The sequence below is a fragment of the Mastomys coucha genome, unplaced genomic scaffold (assembly GCF_008632895.1).
Source record: "Mastomys coucha isolate ucsf_1 unplaced genomic scaffold, UCSF_Mcou_1 pScaffold20, whole genome shotgun sequence".
In the NCBI taxonomy this organism is placed as follows: domain Eukaryota; kingdom Metazoa; phylum Chordata; class Mammalia; order Rodentia; family Muridae; genus Mastomys; species Mastomys coucha.
Genome location: NW_022196903.1, coordinates 134,541,822 through 134,563,516, shown reverse-complemented (window position 1 = coordinate 134,563,516; position 21,695 = coordinate 134,541,822). Strand labels below are relative to the sequence as shown.

Below are 21,695 nucleotides of genomic sequence, written 5' to 3'. Positions count from 1 at the left end.
GCACTGGCCACTCTTCCAGAGGTCCTGAGATCAATTCCCAGCAACCACATGGTGGCTCACAACCACCAGTAATGAGCTCTGGTGCCCTACTCTGGCCTGCAGGCATACATGCAGACAGAAAGCTGCATACATGAATCTTTAATGCACACCCTACTATTCTTCCCTCTGGCCTCTTGGTCCTCCCACTTGCTATGCTCTGTGCTGGCTTTCATTTCTAGTAATGCCTGCTTGGCTCTCCACTCCTTTCTCTTTACTCATGTCTAAAACCCACATCCTAAGTTCACTCTCATCCCTATTTCTTTATAGCATTTGCATCCTCACGCCTTTGCATACTGATTGTCAACACACACTTCTAAAGATCAAAAATAGTTTTGAGAAAAGCAAAGTAGCAATGTACCTTGTATCCAAGCACTCAGGAGCCTAAAGCAAAGTCAGTTAAAGGCCAGCCCAGATTCACGAGGTGCTTCAATGGAGGCGTGGGAGCCATCCTGGGAATACAGTGGGTTGCTTGCCTCAAATTCAATTCCCAACATCAGAGGTAAAGAATTGAGAGCTAAACTATTGAAACACTGTCGTAGGATCTCCAGCATCAAAGTGTAGGGAAAATGTATCCCAAATCACTGTCTACAATCTGGTAGAGTGCTGTTACAGAGGCTGGACTGGACAGAGCACGGAAGCACGCGCAGGTGTTGAAGGTCAGCCTGAGCTACAAATGCCTGTCAGAGAGGTACAGCTGTATCAGTAGCTAGCGTCAAAGGGGCCCAGCAACAGAAACCAGACACTGGCCAAAGAGATCAGCCAACTCACACCTGCTATACTTAATAGATCTGTAAGGGAAGCCTCAGAAGAGAGCCGCAGAAGTCAGAAGAGCCCAGCTGGTTTCTAACGTTGCCAATATTGACTTCCAATACAAACAGCTAAAAGGGAAAGCAAACGTATAGCTTTCTTTATTATCAACCTTGGTTCAGCAACTACAACTCAACAAACTACAGAACTGCTACCTAAAATTACATTTGACAAGGAAATGAGACCTATGTCATGAAAGCAGGAGTGGCAGGAAGGAGGCACCTAGGCACCCTGTCCTATCTCCCATCAGGTAACTGGGGGGTGGGGGGGACTGTTTTGTTTTAGTTGTTTTGTTTTTCGAGACAGGGTTTCTCTGTATAGCCCTGGTATCCTCGAACTCAGAAATCTGCCTGCCTCTGCCTCCCAAGTGCTGAGATTAAAGGCGTGCACCACCACTGCCCAGTATTCTCCCAGTTCTAACTGTAGCTTATAAACTGGCTACAGGTTAGTTCTCACTGAATTATGTTTGTGTGGGTTAAGTACATACAGGGGCCATGGAGTGCTGGGCCTGTGCTGCTGGCATTACAGGTGGTTATGAGCAGCCCATAATAGGCACTGGGAAACCAAGTCAGGTCCACAAAAAGCAGCGCACTCAGCCACCGAGCAGCCCCCTCAGCCCGCTCATCTTTTAAGATTTCATGTGTATTTTGTGTTTTCAGCATTTCTGACGCTACATCTAACCCTAACTGTGTGTCTGCTTTTCTACTGCACTGTCTGCTCCCACCCAATGTGGACGCACTTTGTTACCGTGCGCACTTCCAACCAATCACAAGTCAGGCCACTGGAAGGCATATGCTGGCAGATGAGAGACTAATGTCTACGGAAGCGGACATCCACCATGCCTGCATCAATGGTCATCAATGAGGCTCTGGTGAAGATCACAGAGGACCTTAGGACATTTATGAACGGCATCCAATGGCGTTCTCAGCTAAACTAGCTGCACCGGACCTGGCAACAAAGAGAAGACTCAGGGCTCCTCTTGGTGCACAAGCACCAAGAGCACCGCTAGACAAATCCCAGGCCGGGACTCAAGACCCACCCTAGATGTAATATCTTGCACACACAAGAACCACAGGCATCAGAAGATACATTTTTGAAAATTCTTTACAAGAAACATAGAAATCATTATAAAATTGTAAAATTTTCTTTAGCCAGAGAATGTGAACTTTGAACATTGAGAGGACAGCAAGGCTCTGCAGCCTTCTAGAGAAACCCCAGGCTAGACAGGTCCTCAGGACAGGAGCAATGAAAACGCCATTCACAGCATTTTATTGGTCTTACTGTTCTTAAAAGGGTTCTACCAAAAACAAGCTATTTTTAATTAGAGATTAAGTAAATACAACTGAGATTATGAAATATAACATCAACAATCCTTCGCACCAAGGATGTTTAGCTATCCACGCACAGGCCCCTTTATTCTGTCTTTATGTAAAGGCAGGCATCAATGCTTGCTTACCTCAACCTTACAGTGTCCTCTGCTCTGCACTTCCCCACAGAACCTTACTAACAAGACCTACTTTGTGTAGAGTATAATCCTGGCAGGCTGTGAGAGACATCAGTGAGGACAACAGACATCATCTAGCTCACACTGAGATGCAACTTGGTCTAGTTGAAATACTACTGACCTAGAGAAAACCTGCTCTAAGCTGTTTACACTCTTTTTGCAGATTAACAGAGCCCTGTGTGACACTGTACAAACTTAACTGGGAAAGAAACCAAGCTGTTTTGTTTTTAAATTTTAACAATATATAAAAATCAGAATACAACATTTCATGCCTACATTAAGGTTATTGAGGCTCTAAAGGAAATAGAATTATGAAAGATTCTCACCTTTATTACAAAGAAAACCTCCACAAACGTTATTTATATTAAAGCTATAGTGTTAGAATTGCAAAATGCCCTACACCAGGTCATAAGATTTTTGACCAATTTAAAAAAAATATTTATACACAAAATTTAACCTTTGTGAAATAGAATAGAAAAATATCTTAAATTAAAACCTCACAAAGTGCCACTCTGCTTTTTTTTTAAAAAAAAGGAACTCCCAAATAATATACAATTTGAATTTTTCTTTACAAATAAACTACATGTTTGTATCTCTGCGACCTGAGGCTTTGTCAGACACAGTGACGTGTCGGGCTTTCTACTGGAAAGCCACATAGGCTAAAATTCGGTTTACCTTTAGGATTTATACAGGAGTATTATAAAAATTTAAAAAGTAAAGCTGTGACTATTTACACTGCTTCAACCACATTTACCCATTTTGATATTCAGTCAATATTATCTCTTGTTAGCCACACATTAAGAAAACAGTTCAATGCAAACAACAACAGAACATACATGTTTTTAACTATGGCCACATTGTACCTTTTCAAGATTATTTGCATATTTACTTGTTGGGGAAGACAATTCTATGGTCTGTTCTGTCCTCAGAACTCAGGCCATGTCTGCTACCAAAACACCTTCACTGCTGAGCCACCTCAATGGCACCTACTTCATTAATATGTGACAGCGAAAAAATTCTAGTTATCAGTATTTCTTCTTTCCTTTTTGATTTGTTTGAATCAGGATCTCACTCAGGCCTTGGACTCTTGGAAATCCTCTTGCTTCGTCCTCCCAAATGCAGGGCTTTAGTCAGCACACCCGGCTTTATATGTTCAATGAGTTACACACATGTGAAAATACTTGAGGGTTAAGTATTGTCCACTTTATTTTCTTTTCATCTGAAATTCAGAATTAATGTGCAACCACATTAATATATGAACAGGTTTACTAGAAAAATAAAGAATTTAAAATTTTTACAATATTTACTACTTCAAGATTCTTTTTAGATAGAACAAATGTTACTTGTGGTTGGAACGCAGAATCTGACTTCCAGATTCTCATTCAATCCCTGTAAGACAAAACACTCATGGTAAAATGGTAGATCCTCAACAATATTAAGAAATTCAACATGAAAAGTACCACCCAAATGCCATGTGCTTCGGTGCCTGTGGCAGCGCTTCCTGTAAAGTGTATTAAACAGTCCTCTTGGAGAGCTAGCCCCGTGAACACTACCATATCAACAAGGGCCACCCTGAGGGCAAACTGTGTGTTCATTGCTCCAAATGTTACCAGCTATATAGGTGACTAAGCACTTATGTACAGAGCAGACACACAGGCCCCTAAAGTCTCACTACTCCAATGGGCCACTGCAGGGAAAAGACAAGTAGCAGATAGGAAAATGAGAGCTGTGCTTACGGGCTGCACTGTCCAGTGCTGGGCCAGACATGGATTTGGGACAAAATCAACCCAGATCTACCATAAACATCATATATAGACAGGCACAGGAAGATCAGAGCTGGGTGAGAATATGAGTGGATGTTTCAGACTTTCCAATCACATTCAAATGTATCTATGGATGTGCACACACACAAGTTACAAAAGTAACCTACTATTCTTTTTGGCATGCTAACAAGTGTCAAGCCCAAGTAATGAAGCAAGGGGACCGTGAACACCTGGGTGCTCGGGCTAATCAATAACCAGCATTATAGTGTGACATCAAAAATGTTCTACATTGATAGTAAAGTATTTGATCTCTATGCACCTAAAGAAAATGTTGGATGTCTATTTCCAGATGTCATCTTAAAATTAAATTGAACTGTTACAATTTGAAGCTAAGTGAAATTTGCTTTTGTTTTATTAGAAAAAATACTCAAGCAAGGTCTACAATCATTGGTCAATTAAGAATGACTTACAAGGACATGAGACAGTAAAATAAAAATACAGGTACAAACTATATGTCTCAAAAGCTCTATTTGGCAATATTTTAACAAACCGAATTTTAAAGGAACAGGAGATTGCAGAGTACTTCAGATACAGAACAAAACAAATGATGAAGTGCTTAAGCAAAACGAAAAAAATAGTAAAAACACACTGCTTTTCTTCTTCTGAAAATAGACTCCTGTTTGCTACAGAGCATCTTAGAGGACCATTCCAGAGCGTGCTCATCCACAGTGCTTTCCCTTGTCCCTCAGGCTCCATGACCGCTCCATGTCTATCTCCTCACCCCGTTAAAGCCCCTCATTCTTTTGGGGCCTTGTGTGCATGTGGTCTTTCATTTTTAAGCAAATGAGAAATGATCTATGCATCATGGAACCTTTCCCATTTTGGAACCAAAGGATTATTTATATTTGTCTATTCTTTTAAAAATCTAGAGTAAAACTGCTGGTCATCCTGTCAGTGTAGGGAGTGAGAACTCCGGGTGAGGCGTGCTTGCTGCAGTCTGACTGCACAGCGCGTGCTTTACAGAACAGGCTCCCAACAGGAAGGAACAACTACTGCAGTCACTGTCAGGGGGAGTGCCATAAACTTCTCTATGGGTCTAGGTCCTCCCTCAAAGACCTTCTGGAAGGATGCCCATGCTTTGTTCATTAACAGTAGTACACAGTCCCTTCAGTCTGCAGACATCTCTCGTTAAAGGTGCTTTGTTAGCAATCCCTCTGGCAGCACTAGTGAGTTACAATTTCCTTCAATATTATTTCTACCATAATATATACATTGACTTTCATGCCTCTAGAAAACATCTACAGTACATTTCATAATAGAAAAATATATTACAAATCTGCTGAATTATTTACAAGCAATGCTCTATTATCTCTATGCAACATTTGTTTGATACAGTACTGACAAGTTACACATTTCTGTAAAAGTTAAAAAAATTCCATATGGCTTCTTGCCTGCCAAGCAAGAAAGTGATTTTATTTTCCTTTTCAAAACCAACTTTGGTGCATAAAAGATTCAGTTTGAAGATATTTAAAAAAAAATACAATTTCTTAACATTAAAAAAAAACTCAAAAAAAATCACTTTTCTCAGGAAAAAAAATTTAAAAGTCTGGTTAAATGAAAATATGGAGATTATTGAAATAATTTGAAACTGAGGTTTTTCAAAAACCATTGACAAGAGTTATGTAAGTAAATATTAACACGCTGTACCCCACGAGAGACCCTAGTCCTGAAAGGGGAGCCACCAGACATACGGCACCACTCTTTAACAGTGATTCTCACACCTAATTCGATAGACGAATTTTTAGTTGATTGCAAATGTCGTTCACTGTTTGCTTAAATACAAATTGAACATTTTTCTTATCAGAGTTCTGCAAAAGAACACAAATGGCAACCAATCACATCTATTTATCATAACTGAAAGGTTAATTATGTCTTGATAATCTCCACTGTCTAAGTATTTTCTACCAGGACTTCAATACCCACTGTCAAGATGGCCGTCTTACAGTGCTCTTGGTGTTTGGGGGCAATGCTTGTCTCTCAGTAAAGCTACTGTAATCACTAGGGGATGGAAAAGGCAGCCTAAGCAGCGAGCATGCAAAGCCTTTCGGAAGCTGTTCACCCAGTTGCCAGAGTCTGCGCAGTCTCCACAGCCATTCCATGACATGTGGACTACAGGATGATAGATTACTATACTCCAGAGACCTACTTCATCCACAGAAGGTCCACACTAGCCATAAATATTACTCTACATACTGGACTTAAAAATAAAGAGAAAGGGGTTGACTCTAATGTGCAACTTCCAAGCCCATGGTCAGTGACTAAGACTGCGGGTGTCCCCGCGTGTTTGCTTTTATGTATTTATGTATGTTTTACCTCTTCAACCTCTTCTGCGGCATTGTTCTAGAAAGAAAAAGAAAAGTTCTTTATTCAGTTGAATCAAACACTTCAAAAAATTAAAACTATATTTATGTGGTGGTGACAGACTATCGCATAGGTCAGTTATTTCCATGTGTGTACCTTCAGTCCCAACTGCTGAAGACTGAGGCAGGCGGAATACTTGAGCTTGGAAGTTCAAGGACAGCTGGGGCAACACAGAAAAACCTGTCTCAGAAATACTGAGAGCACAAGTATTATCCTAAAACATACAGATATAACAAGAAGAATTTACCTAATTTTAATTAAAAAAAAATCCCTGGTCTGATATTTGTTTCTATTAAAGAATTCCACATCTAACATGTATTTTTAACCATTTTTAAATGTACGTTTACATTTCAAATAAATGTTCTTTGTGGTCACAGGATGTACAAGTGTACATTTTCTAGTAAAACAGTCATATATTCATTTTGACATGTACATATATTATCAAGAAATTATTCTTCAAAAAAAACAAGTAGGAAGGAATTCCTGTTTTTCTGGTCAAAATCCAGCAAGTTAAATTCTAATCTCACACCAAGAAACAATCAAGCCTTTATTACTATCCCACAGTACCCCAGTCCCCTCAATTCCAACTTCCAGAGGAAAAGCCCCAATGACAAAGCTCAGGGTTAAGATCTGGGAATTGTTCCTTTTGGCTGGCTGTTTAATACAGTGTAACATACAAACCGGGTGTCATGCGGCACTGAGGAGCCCAGGACAGCCTGGGCTACACAGGAGCATCTCATGCCCTAAGGACAGCCTGGGCTACACAGGAGCATCTCCTGCCCTAAGAACAGCCTCATTCCTCAAGAAGACACTTACACATCTTGAACCAGCCAGCCTGGTTTCGAGTATTTCTGATCAAATCAAGTGTGAAGACCATTTTAAATCCCTTTCACTAACGTGTGTGAGAAAGGATGAGGGCAGAGAGGGAGGGCACAGGCAGCTGCCACCTTTGAAGGTGACATACCTTAACTTCTAAAAGCAGGCAAGCTTTCCCAGAACAATGCTCTCCTAGTTTCAATTTCCTCCCGATAGAAGCAGGACCAAATCCTCCAAGTGAGGCACCATCAAATAAATGTTCATCTTCCAAGAGTATGACTTTCCCATATTCTTAGTATGATTTCTCAATCTTATCCCATCCATCAAAGAGTACGTCTCATTGCATGTATCACTTTGCAGAAAGGCCATCTGAGTAGGGGAAGCCCAAGAGTCCAATGTTCCTTCATAGCAAGGCCCATGAATGTTAGCGCTCTGCTCTCAGAACAATGTCTCACACTAGAATTCTGATTCGCTGAATGGCATTTTAAACACGAGTTGCAGAAGGAACAGGACCTTTCAAAGAGTTCGATTCCTACAAATGGAACTCTTAGGGACAAGGACACATTAGTTGATAGGACTCCTGACTGACTGGCATGAGCACCCCAAGTTTGATCACAGTTACTCCACCCTGCCTAATTCCAGATTAGCTAACTTCATGATGGCTAAACTATCTGGGGATTTATCAGTATCATCTTACTGCTGGCCAACCCATTCTCACAAGAAATACATTAAATTACAACTTCAGGGCTGGTGAGATGGCTTAGTGTAAGAGGTCCTGAGTTCAAATCCCAGCAACCACATGGTGGCTCCCAACCACCTGTAATGAGATCTGACGCCCTCTTCTGGTGCATCTGAAGACTGCTACAGTGTACTTATGTATAATAAATAAATAAATCTTTGGGCCTGAGCGAGTGGGGAGCAAGCAGAGGTCCTAAAAAAATTCAATTCCCAACATGAAGGCTCACAACCATCTGTATAGGTACAATGTACTCATATACATAGAATAAATAAATCTTAAAAAAAAATAAAGGCTGAGTGCCTTCTTAATCACTAGTATCTTATTTGGACACAGCAGCATGGAGCCATACAGTATGAAATGTGGTGATCTATGCAGAGCGTGGTCCCAGAGAGGCTGCTATGTTGTACATCCATCAGCTAAGAAAAATTCCTGGGCACTTCTCTGAACCAGTCTGACACTGCCTGTTCAGACAAGCTTAGAAATGAGACCAGGAAGTACTTAACAAGCACAACGCTACTTAAACCTCTCTTTGGAGAAGAGAGAACATGAATGGAGTACAAGGCATAACAACACAATCCATTTCTTTTCAGTCCCACAGAGTCTGACACTTGGGTGGTGAGGCAGCAGTCATGGCACAGCAGCAGTCATGGCACAGCATGTGGGCAGCCCCACCATCCATGGACCACCCAAGGAAACTATTGGACAGAAAAATCTAGCACAAGTTGCTTGTCTCAAGTCCACAAATCTACACTCAGAAGCCTTTTGAGTAACGTGATTCTGAATGCTCTGATGAGGGATGTTCAATTAATCATGTCTAGGCAAAAACAAGACAAAAATCCAGCATTTTAGATAAAGATTATAGTCCATCTCTACTGAAAAATAAGCTCCAACTTACCCAAAATTTAGAAAGTTAAACAATTCCAAAAGAAAAGTATGCTGTCACAAAGCAATTACCTGTAAATGTTTGGGTCCAACAGCAAGGCAGTATCTTTGGGTAGCTTTGATAAATGAACTACTTGAGTTCTGAACTGATGTCGTTCATTTTCATTCACCCATACATCTGGCAGACTATGAATTAAAAAAGAAAAGCCAACAATTTATAGCTATCCTAGATGTACTATTCCCAGGTCTTCGCTTTTCTGAAGCTCTGACAGAGACACCATGTGCTTCTGCAAAGACAGTGGCATACCATCTATTCAAGAGCCAGACTCAGGCAGCAGCACACACTTAGTGAGTAGCATGTGGGGTACAGGATGGACCAGGGTTTGTATTATCTGCCTTTCAACTAAATTAAAGAAAATCTAAGTTTGTTTCTTCACTAACTGCCAAGGAGAGGTCTCATGAGAAAGGAAAATGTATCAGAAAAGGAAGGAAAGGAGAAACAGCATGTGTGACCAAAATCTGAAGAGTATTTAATCCTACAAAGCAGTCAAAGCAGTTTAATATCTGTATTGTTCAATTTCTGTAACAGTAAGATTATGGCCAGGTGGTGGTGGTGCACGCCTTTAATCCCAGCACTTGGGAGGGAGAGGCAGGCGGATTTCTGAGTTCGAGGCCAGCCTGGTCTCTATACAGTTCTCTATACAGAAAAACCCTGTCTCAAAAAAAAAAAAAACAAAAAAGCAAAAAAAAGAGTTTATTTTATATGCATGAGTGTGTCTGCATGTATGTCATGTGTGCCATGAATGTGCCTGGTGCCTTGAAGGCCAAATGAGGGCATCTGGACAGTATGATGTGCCGTGTGTTGGGTGTTACAAATCAAACCTGGCTGCTCAAATATCAGCATCAATGAAGATGACCATGAGCTCACAGACGATGGGTTACATGGAAAGACCTTGTCTAAAACAAAAAGGTTCCATGTGGGTAGCAGCTTTCTAGCTGAAGACCATTCCACAGAAATGATTATGCTGACTTAATCTGGCCAAGCAACTGTGGCTGGGGAGGCAGAGCTCCCAGGTACAGCACCCAGCTGCTGCCAAGCTGCTCTGAGTTCCACACTGACTGGTGGTCCTCTCAGTTCATCAGCAGTTTCCTTACAATGATGGCAGTTAAGGAAAAAGTATAATAACCTCTAAGAACACTCAGTTGTCAACCTGACAGCCTCAAAGCACAGTACATTCTGTAAGTTAAATACTTTTTACACTCACAATTTTAATAAAACATGTTAATTTTTTACACAGTGTTTCAAATACTTACATGTCTTCGGGTATCCAATGAAGCAAAAGCTTGATCTTTCCAGATTCCTCCTTTCTCTTAGCTATTACCTAGTAACAATTACAAAAAGAAATAACTATAAAACACCACTTCTCCACACTTGACGTGGCCATGCCATCCAGGAAAGGCACTGCCACCACCACATCTTATCCTTTCTTCTTTGCACAGGTCAGCCTCTTCCCACAACATTGGAATTGCAAAGGTACCCATACACACACACACTCAAATTAAAATTTTAGAACACTTAAAAAACAAAAAAACTAAAGCAACTAATGGCTGTCATGGCTCAGCAGTTACACGTGCTTTCTTCCAGGGCCGATTCTGACTTGGGAGAGAACCGACTCCCAAGTAGCAACTTCTGATCTCTAGATGGATGGATATACAAGATAACAGAACAAACACATAAATACAGCCAGAAACCAGGTTTGATGGCATACACCTATAATCCCAGGAAAGAAGGTCTAAAAGTTCAGGGCTATCCTTGGCTACATGGACATTTCCAAAGTAACCTGGGGGACCCAAAACTGCCTCAAAGAAAAAGATGAACTTTCACAACTGAGATAGGTATCTGTCTACTTGGGTTTCTACTGCTGTACTTGGTGGGCCAACAGAGTAGTCACCTACCTAGCCAGTGTATTAAACCATCACTGAGTCTGAAAGCCACAGTGAGCCGTGTTTGCAGCTCTCTAGAACCCACACTGTCATCCCAATCACAACACCACTGATACCAAGTTCAAGTTAGAAATGTCCAAATAAATACTCAAAACATATCACAACTAATAACAGAACTTTAAACAAAAACTAATTATTCCCTCCATTCTACAGAACCCTGTAGTTATATAAATGCAGTTTTAGACTTGGCAATTAATGAAAAGATCCAAGAGTAGATCTGGAGTTACAATTGCCAGAACTCGCACAGCAACACGACTGGCAAGTATGGTTGTGCTGACCTCTTCTGGAGAAAACTTCACTGAAGGCACGCATTAATCAGCACATGTAAACAGTTTCCAAGGATTTCATGACCATTTCCTAGGACAGTCATTGCTTACAAGTTCCTTAACAGGGACACTTACATTTACAGCTTGTATTAAGCATTTCTGCCATTTTAGCAGCTAACAATCGCAGGCCTCAGGAAGCCAAGCCAGGAGTTTGAAGGTAACTTTGCAGACTGTCTCAAACGATAAAGGTTGATTCTACTTAGCATACAGTAGTGTCCATCAAGTCATGAGAACTGGCTCAGCTGGCTGATTCCTCTCTAGCTCATGAGGGTACCCATGCTTCCTCCTGTGGACCCCTAGGCAAGGTCCCTAGAGTGCACTCACACTAGTGTACTTAAGGGTTCAATCACTCATCCTGAGTTACTAGGCGTACAACATACACAAGTATGTCCCCAGATCCTTAGCATATTTTATTCTCTACTTTTGGAGAAGGGAATCTTTCTTCTACAATTAGCCTAGTGTTTCATCATCAAAATGGAGATATTTAGTTAGGAGTATTTATACACAAAAATACATTAAAAAAATAAATAAAACAAACACTAAATGATGGCAGCGTGCGCGTGCACGCACGCACACACACACTCCAGGCCAGCCAGGCCTACACTGTGCAACAACACTGCCTGAGAGCACACCTTAGCGTGCACTCTGGCTGTCTGGCTCTCCAGCAGGCACTCCCCTCCACTAAGTCATCCTCCATAGACCTCGACTTTATTTCAGTTTTTATTCCTGTCCTTTGTACTGTATTTTTGAGACACAATGTCACTTAGCCTGGAACTGAGTATTCAGTGAGCTCTGGGGAATCCTCCTGTCTCTCATTCCTCAGCACTGGAGTTACAGACAGCTGTGGATCAGTCTGGCCTTGGGGCCATCTTTCCTATCAAGCTTGACACAGGACTAAACTTTTTGTCAGTGAATCTACAATTTCACCCTTACCTTCACTGCAAGCCAAAAACCTGTATTCTATTTGTGTGCTGCAAAAAGTAGGTGTGGGTGCTCATGTGCCACAGTTCACACGTAGGAGTCAGTTCTCTCCTTCCACCACATGGGTCACAGGGACACATGAGTTGGCAAGCACGGTGGGAAGCACTTTGTCAGTGAGCCATCTTACTGGCCCAAGATTCCTTTTCTTCCCTACAATCTGCTGTCAGCACAGAAACCAAAGTTCTTTATCTATCTATATAAGAAAGAAAAAAATAAAATAAAACAAAAATCAAGCCAGAAGGTTCTGTAGCATGAGCACAGAAGCATGGGTAAACTACAAAGGTGCAGAGAACTTGGGAGTGTGGGCATGCTCTGGGGATGGTTTCATTGATGGGTATGGCAACATCAATCTGTGACCTGCCAGGGTCTCGGGTGAGCTTCCTTGCTTGCCTCAGGGGTCTCCCACCTAATTGCCTCCACTTACACTTGCCACCTTATGTTTTCAAGCATAGTGGAACCTGAAATACTATACGCATCTCATAGTTTTCCTTAACCTCCCCTCTAGCTATGATGTTTATCACTCAAAAACTAATGTGAGAAACCCTCCACTATAGATGCCAATCTATTCAATGCCAACAAAACTTCAAACCTCAATTTTTTTGGAAAAGAAAACAAAAGTAGCCCAGTGTTTTTCATATTTCAAAACAAAAACTGGGCTAAAGATATGGTAATTGGGAAAAGCACTTGCCGCATTAACCCAGAGATCTGAATGGGACCTCTAGAAACTATATCAAGGTAGAGAAAAAACTGACCTTTTGACTTCTGGCCTTCTCACAGGCATTACAGTATGTGCACCCCCACACAAACACCATGACTACTCACAATTTCTCTCTCTCTCTCTCTCTCTCTCTCTCTCTCTCTCTGTGTGTGTGCGTGTGCGCGCGCGCGTGAACATGACCACAGACCACGAGAGGGTGTGACACACTGCTAGGTCCTCTGCAAGAGCAGGAAGCACTAAACCACTGAGCCATCTCTCTAGCACCAAAATCATTTTTTTCCCAAGAATTCAAAATGTCAGAAGCTTTATGTAGAGACCTATGTCAAACCATGTCAATTTAAAAATGACTCAGTAGTCAGGAGTACTTGCTGCTCTTCAAGAGAATCCTTGAAGAGTTTGGATACTAGTAGTTTCAAGGACTCTGATCTCCCCGGACATCAGACACACATACTACAATAATATACACGCAGGCACACACATGTACATAAGTTAAGAATACTTTTTAAAAAGTTTGGACAATAAATTACTTCATAGCTAACCAACTGATTTTACTGTTCTGTTTCTTTTTTTTTTATGGAATGGAATTTATGGAATTTTGCGTGTCATCCTTGCGCAGGGGCCATGCTAATCTTCTCTGTATCGTTCCAATTTTAGTGTATGTGCTGCCAAAGCGAGCACTGTTGTGTTTCTAAGCTGACACTGTGCTTGTTCTGGGTTAAAACCTAGCCTCAAGAAATAGTGCCCGTCCACAGTGTGCTGAGCCGCAGCAGAGAACTGTTACACCTACACAATTTAAAAGCTCCTCCTCCTTCACAATGCTGATACAGTCACACACCCCAGCCCCACCCACAGTTTTGGCCTTTGGTACTAGCATGGCCTCTGTTATGCTGGTGTTCTATCACTGAGCTCCACCTGATTCTTCATGTTCAGCACTAAGTTGCTCAGGCTGGTCTTATACTTACTCCAGCCCAGGGAAGCCTTCAACTTCAAGATTCTCCTGCTTCATTCTGCAGAGTGCTGTGGTTACAGGCATGAACTAGCAGAGATATAAATTTTGTGACTTTATGTGACTTTAACAAAACCTCCTAAATTGAGCACTTTATAAATGTGAAAGCCAATGTACACTTTTTGCCAATCTATATAATTTGAAAAACAGAATACTTACAGTACTATTAAAAACAACACTGTGTCCCTTCCCTAAACTTTCAATGTGAGCAGAGAGGTTAAAGCATATGGCTCGGTGTCTTATGGCGTCCAGTGTCTGTGCATCGAAGAAATCATGTGGCCGCGCTAAAAGTCAACAAAAGAAGTTAAAGACAGTTTAGAAAACTTCAACAGTATGTTAAATGCTCATGTGTTTTCCAAACACAGGAGACTGCAGCTTTAACTGACAGGGAACTAGCTAGTCCTTGCCCGGTGCCTAGCTGCACCTGTCTTTGTGATCTGATAAGTTGAGAACTGGCAGAATTGCAATTATCAATGAGTCCAGCAACTCCATTATTAGCCTCATAATCTATCAGCTTTTATTTTTCATAAAAATTCTCAAAACCAACTTAAGTTTCAACAATGGCCATCTCCTTTTGTGTAACAAGAAGGGTTTAAACTTACCATGATTTCATCAACACTATCTTTATATGCTATCAAACCTTTCCACATTTGTGACAAAGAGGCAATAGCATTCCCAAACTCTCAGCCAGTATTTTCTGATTACAAATAAAAGCCCTAAGAACAGGGCAAGAAAAAACTGAAGCTAACTTTGAGATGGCACTAACATTGCCATTCAAGTCTTGAATGCTGGAGGGGTCAAACAATCCCCTCACTTCAGACACACACAAACCACTGCACTCAGCCACATCCATCACTAAAGCCAGGGCCTCCCAAGTGGGACAAGCACTCTAACCATCCATACTACTCTAAATAGCAACTAGTTAGTTCAAAAGCTTAACCAGTTCTCAACTGTATTAACTGCATACTTGGCTTAACTTTCATTAGATTGCTTCTTTATTTTATTTTACTTTGAGATACTCTTGTATAGCCCAGGCTGGCCTGAAACTCCTTACATGGCCCAAGTTGGCCTTCAAGTCATTAACAATCTCTTTTTTTTCCTTGAGTATTTTTTTTAAATTTATTTTATTATTATATGTAAGTACACTGTAGCTGTCTTCAGACATACAAGAGGGTATCAGATCTCATTACCTATGGTTGTAAGCCACCATGTGGTTGCTGGGATTTGAACTTTGGGGAGAGCGGTTGAACCATCTCTCTAGCCCAACAATCTCTTCATCAAAATTAAACCGTGTTTAAGCCAGCACAGACAAAGGTCTTAGGAAGAATGAGTACAGGGTTAGGAGTTCAGGGATGTCCTAGGCTATGTACCAAGATCCAGTCTCCTAAATCATAGACAGGTGGTCTCCGAGGAGTAACTAAGTATTGGACAACCCTAGTTTCTAATGCAAGTTGACACTCAAGAAGTTATGCTGTAGTTCTACTTAATATACTTTGTAACAGTAAGTAAAAATGGCCACAATGGATTCCCTCAGTAAACTGCCAAAAAAAAAAGAGCAGTGCTTCAGTGTCCCATGGACAGGTGTGTCAGAGGGAGAACAGATTAAACCATAGCACCGTGTGCTCAACAATGGCACCCTTGGTTCCCAAACTGAAAGGCTGTCCACGGTTTACAGTTCAGAGAACACACATTCATCCTCTCCAGAACAAAACCCGCACACGCAGCTGTCACTAGCACCTGGCTCACCCTGCAGCTGTGGGGGAGAGCGCGCACAAGCGCAGCACCTCCATGTGTAGCACATGCTAACTCTAAACACAAACTGGGTACGGAGGTGCACCCACCTTCACTTTCTAAGAAGAGTAAGCAGGCAGGAAGTGGTTTCAGAAGCTCAAGAATTTGAGGCCAGCCTGGGCTAGGCTGAGAATGCCTTGAAAAGAGAAGGCAAGGGCTGGCGAGATGGCTCAGCGGGTAAGAGCACTGACTGCTCTTCTGAAGGTCCTGAGTTCGGATCCCAGCAACCACATGGTGGCTCACAACCATCTGTGATGAGATCTAATGCCCTCTTCTGGTGCGTCTGAAGACAGCTACAGTGTATTACAGCGGCGCGAGCGGGGCTGGAGTGAGGAGAGGTCCTGAGTTCAATTCCCAGCAGCCACATGCTCATGGCCATCTGTATACCTACAGTGTGCTCATACACATAAAATAAAGAGAGAGAGAAGGCAAAAAGGAGCCTAGATTGTTGACACATACCTGTCATCCCAACACCGGGGATCTGTCAATTCATGCAGCCTGGTTTACACAGTGAGATCTTGTACAAACACTGCTAATAATGGGAGCAGTGGATAGATTTAAATGGTGATGCAGTGGGATTGAGAGGGCAAGCTCCCCTGGTGGAGTACAGTATTAAGCAGTTTTCTTTTTTCTGTTTTACATTTATGGCAGGGGAGGCCAGACCAGTACCTTGGTACAAGTATGGAGGTCTTGTTAATTCTCTCCCTTCCACCACGTGGCTCCAGAGATCAAACCTTCGCCAGACTGATGCCAGGATTGCTTCTGCATCTAGGCTACTGGCCTAACTTCCCTTAGTGATACCGTAAGTAAGCTCTTCCCAGAGCTACTTACAGTCATGATATTTAGTACCAAGTAAGAAAAAGAGTAAAAATATTTTTACTTTTACAGTGGGAAACATTTTGTTTTTTCCTTTGTGGTTAATTCATTTGTTCACGGTAGTTTTGTGGTGACAGGAATGTCAATGTTATGGCTCGGCCTTGCACCTGCCTTTTTCTATACCCACCAACTGCTTCCTCCATTCCTTCACTCGCTGCACTCCACTTGTTTCCTCATTCCAGATGAGCTGAGCAGTGACCCAAACACAGGGGCTCCCCCCAGGCTCTGTAGCTACAGCTAATTCCTACTCCCAGCACTTGTAAGCCTACCATATAATTACTTTATTTTAACCCTAAGTATCAAAGGAGTGACCTATATAACTCAGTAGTTTTAGAGCATAATCTTATGTTCATGTTACACAGCTCACAAACATCCTACACATCAGGTTATTTAATTTATTTTTACTTCTGACATGCTCAAAATTTTCTAAAGTACTTGTAGAAGCAGATATTGCCATGTTTTCAACTTTTCTAATTTATGGGGGGTTTTTTTGTTTTGTTTTTTTGTTTTGTTTTTTCGAGACAGGGTTTCTCTGTATACCCCTGGCTGTCCTGGAACTCTCTGTAGACCAGGTTGGCCTCGGAACTCAGAAATCCGCCTGCCTCTGCCTCCCAAGTGCTGGGATTAAAGGCGTATGCCACCACCGCCCAGCTCTAATTACGTTTAATTTTTCTAATTTATAACAAATCAAACTAGATAGATACCACCTAGTTACCTAATTCTCTAAATATAAACATTTTATATTCTAAGGTCATATAGCATCTACAAACACTTCTCACTAGATTCTCATTCTGAAAGGCAGGTACAGTACATTCCTTTCCACATAGTGGAACTGGACTTGCTTGCTTAAAGCTCTTTTACTACAGACTTTCTAAGTGAGCACTTACGCAATGAGCGCCGTCTCTTGTTCTTCAGTTTCCTCCTCTTGTTCATTCCAGCTTTAGAAGGAGATTCTTCTTTGGCCTTGGGCTGGCTAGAAACTTTTGAGGAATTCTGCTGACTGAAGTGTGTGGGTACATGTCGAGCTAGCCCTCCCTGAGAAGCAAAGCTGGCATTGCAGCCACCAACTACACACTAAAAAGAAGAAAGAAAAGCTGTAAGTACCACTGCATGAGGTGTGAGCAGAACTGAAGGCCAAGGATGGTCTCAGCGAATAAACAGAGGCATAACCAATTCTACAAACAATACCTTCATCAATTCCTTTATGAACTCACTTCAAAACTCAACTAACTTAAAGGCATCAAAACTCAACTAACTTAAAGGGATTAAAGGCAGTGGTGGCACACGCCTTTAATCCCAGCACTTGGGAGGCAGAGGTGGGTGGATTTCTAAATTCAAGGCCAACCTGGTCTACAGAGTTCCAGGACAGCCATGGCTACATAGAAAAACCCTGTCTCGAAAAAAAAAAGTGCACCACTTGGCAGTGGCCTGGCTATTTCTCCACTGTACAAAAGCATTAGCATCATCTTCCTATAGAAGAGATTTTGTTTTTCTCCAGACAGGGTTTCTCTGTGTAGCCCTGGCTGTCCTGGAACTCACTCTGTAGACCAAGCTGACCTTGAACTCAGAAATCCACCTACCTTTACCTCCCAAGTGTTGCGACTAAGGTGTCACCACCACCTTAGTATTTTTTTTTTTTTTAAAGCAAACCAGGTTTATAACAAGGACAGGAAACATGCTAATGGCTGCAGCACTTCCCAGATTTATTAAGACAGGATCTCCCTATGAAGATCCTGGCTGGCCTCTACCTTGTTATTTAGACCAGGTTAGATTCAATTCATGGAATTCTCCTGCCTCTCCTCCAGATGACTAGGATTAAAGCCATGCAATACCATCTAAAAATATAAGCTACTACAAACTCTTCAGATGCCTCCCTACTTTTCTAGTTGAAATGAAATTTAAAAGTGGAGTTTGAAAAACTTTCTTATGTATGTTATGCTTTCAGATCTAATCTACTAAGACATTTTCACAGATCCAGTCTACTTAGTTTCTGTCTTGGAAAATAAACTACAAATCTGTAGTTGATACAGTAACACCAACATCCAAAACACCACCCTACAAAACCCCCATGCTCTTCTAATCCAAGACACTACTAGTTCTAATTTTGAATACTAACTTTGAAAAAATTCAGCACAACCTGCTATCAGGGAAATTCCTAAACTCCTTCAAAGTATCTACATGTGACTCAGGGGGAAAAGAGCTTTCCTGACCTGGGCCTGTCATCAGATCATCACATCATTGTGGAGTATACACACCACAATGAGCATTTTCAATGCATCTTGGAAATATGAACACCCTTATGCACATTTTTAAGCCCAAAACAACTGTGTTAGTCACAGACGTGTCTATACATAGCAGTGGAAATAAATCAACAGCTGTATGTTTATGATTCAGTGCTAATAAAGTGGCACCTAGCATTAAGAATCTACACACACTTTATTAAGTGTTACAAGAACAGCTCAAGATTTCAGTGCAAACACTTGCCAGTGTCCACTATCATACAAGGTCTAAGAGAGTATTAAACAAGACAGACTTCTTGCCCTAAAAGGCTATCTAAGAATTAGGCAAGACACAGAAAAAATAGTAACTTCAACAATAATAAGGCTAAATCCAAGTTATTGTAACTCAAGAGAAGCAATCATCTATTCATCATAAAGTAATGAGCTGGTATGTTGGTCAGTGATAGCTGCAAGCACAAAAGCCTTATTGTTTACACTCAATATGGGGGGATAAAACAAAACAGTAAGTTTAATTTACTTTTAAACATTTAATTTTCTTAACAACCTCACCAGAGGTTACCGTCAAATAACTTGTGTTAAATGCAACCAGTTAATAAAACTACACACAGTAAAAAAAGATACCCTGGAGCTGGAGAGATGGCTCAGCAGTTAAGAGCACTGATTGCTCTTTCAGAGGACCCAGGTTCAATTGTGAGCACCTACATAAAGGGCAGCTCACAACTGTCTGAAACTTTGGTAATAGGGAATCTCACACAGATATATATGCAGACCAAACACCATGCACATAAAATAAATTGTGTATACATATCAAACACAGCCCATTCAACAAATGATGTAGCAAAGCAGAATCCTCACCTGCAGAAATGAAATCTCCCTGTATAAAAACCAATCCAAACTTTCAAGACCTTACAACCCCAAAATGAGAAACTGCTAAGAGAAACACTTCAAAATGAGTATAGAAGCTGGGCAGATGGACTGGCTGGTAAAATGCTGACTGCACAGGCATGAGGACCTCAGTCTGGGTCCCCAGCACCTCCATTTAGCCAGGCACAGTAGCATACATCTATAATCCTAGCATGGAAGAGGCTGACAGATACATTTCTGGAGCTCACTGACAGATTAGCCAAATTGGTGAGGTCAGGTCCAATGAGACCCTAGGTGGAGAGTAGAAACGTAGCTCAGTAGCACAGTGATTTACAAACAAGACCTTGGTTCAACGATCAGGCATTCAAGGTCACTGGCAAGAACAGTTTTGAACCACAACTGAACTATGATACACTATCTGAAGGAAGTGGAGCTGAGAAGCAATTGAGGCAAACACCCACTGTCAACATCTGACCTAGATGTGAACACATATGTCCCTCACTTAACCCACACATGATACAGGTATAGGCATCTATTCCTGAACAAAACTCCAAATAAGGCCAAGAATCATTATAGAAAGTTTAAAAGCTTCATTCAGTAGGGCAGGCTGGCATCTAGGCTGTATAAATAAGATTAAATATCAAGTAAAAATAAGCTGGGCAGTGGTGGCACACTCCTTTAATCCCAGCACTTGGGAGGCAGAAGCAGGCAGATTTCTGAGGTCGAGGCCAGCCTGCTCTACAGAGTGAGTTCCAGGACAGCCAGGACTACACAGAGAAACCCTTCTCGAAAAAAACAAAAATAAAACAAACAAAAAAAAGAAGTAAAACTAAACCACCCTGGAAATCAGGAAAATGAGGTGAACTTTAACCTCCACACATGTATTTCCTGTCTGGAGAGATAGCTGAGAATGTAAGAATACTGCCTGCTATAACAAGTGACTGCAATTCCAATTCCAGCACCTACCTTGGACAGTTTCAAGAGATCCAATATCTTCTTCTGCACCCCCCCCCGCCAACATATAGGCAAGTACATGAGAGTCTACCCATGCATAGACAAGAAAAATAAAAACAAAGCCTTAGTGAGGCTGGTGGGATATACTTTAATCCCAGCACCTGAGAGGCAGAGGCAGAGGCAGGATTATATCTAAGATTGAGGCCAGCCTTGCTACAAAGTGAGTTTCAGGCCAGCTACACAGAGTCTGCCTCACAAATAAAACCAAAATACTAATTTTTTAAAAGGCCAATTCCTGAGAAGGAAAGGCGTGTCGTGTCTTCCTTTAATCCTTTCTTCAGAGTCTGCTATCTGCACTGTCTACATAGCACTGTTTTGCTGGTTTACATGACTCCTTAGAACAAACCAGGAAAAGGGCAACTTGATAGATATATGTTTATGTGCTTAATTATGCTGAATCCAATTAGTATGCAGAATGTATTATAATATGGAATAACACGAATTCCTATGACACAGAAAAAACTCTGAAGTTATACTCTGTAACACATTCCTAACGTCCGTCTTTAAAAAAACCTCTTGCCAGCCAGGCGGTGGTGGCACAAGCCTTTAATCCCAGCACTTGGGAGGCAGAGGCAGGCGATTTCTGAGTTCGAGGCCAGCCTGGTCTACAGAGTGAGTCCAGGACAGCCGGGGCTACAGAGAAACCGTTGCCTTTCTCCACTGGGAGTTGGGTATGGTGGAGCGTACCTTTAATTCCAGCCCTTGGAAGGCAGATCTGAGTTCAAAGCCATCTTGGTCTATACATCAAGTTTCAAGCTAGCCAGTTAAATGCTAGGACCAATTCTACTCCCCAAACTCTAATAAATAACTAAACATTCCCAATCAAGAAAATCTCAGGATGAGGGGTCTCAATTATGTTGCCCAGACTGACTTCAAATTCCCCTGCCTCACCAACTTGCTGGGC

General features: G+C 41.6%; 1 protein-coding gene and 1 non-coding gene across 5 annotated transcripts in view; both read right to left on the bottom strand.

Annotated features, from left to right (window-relative positions):
* Positions 1-1,934: 1,934 nt before the first annotated feature.
* The window catches only part of Aebp2 (AE binding protein 2), a 36,328-nt gene continuing 16,567 nt past the window's right edge, over positions 1,935-21,695 (bottom strand). For 2 of the 4 annotated variants that reach the window (XM_031383784.1, XM_031383780.1), the window contains exons 4-9: positions 17,561-17,747; positions 14,166-14,290; positions 10,286-10,353; positions 9,044-9,157; positions 6,487-6,513; positions 2,100-5,981 (exon numbers count right to left, since the gene is read on the bottom strand). In XM_031383784.1, the coding sequence (XP_031239644.1) occupies positions 5,936-5,981; positions 6,487-6,513; positions 9,044-9,157; positions 10,286-10,353; positions 14,166-14,290; positions 17,561-17,747 (567 nt within the window). In that variant the 3' untranslated portion in view covers positions 2,100-5,935. Of the gene's footprint in view, positions 5,982-6,486; positions 6,514-9,043; positions 9,158-10,285; positions 10,354-14,165; positions 14,291-17,560; positions 17,748-21,695 lie in introns of all 4 variants that reach the window. The other 2 variants (XM_031383783.1, XM_031383781.1) reach the window with 2 other exon arrangements.
* Positions 13,571-13,678, bottom strand: LOC116100082. The gene has a single exon (XR_004122448.1). It is a non-coding gene; the product is annotated as a U6 spliceosomal RNA (small nuclear RNA).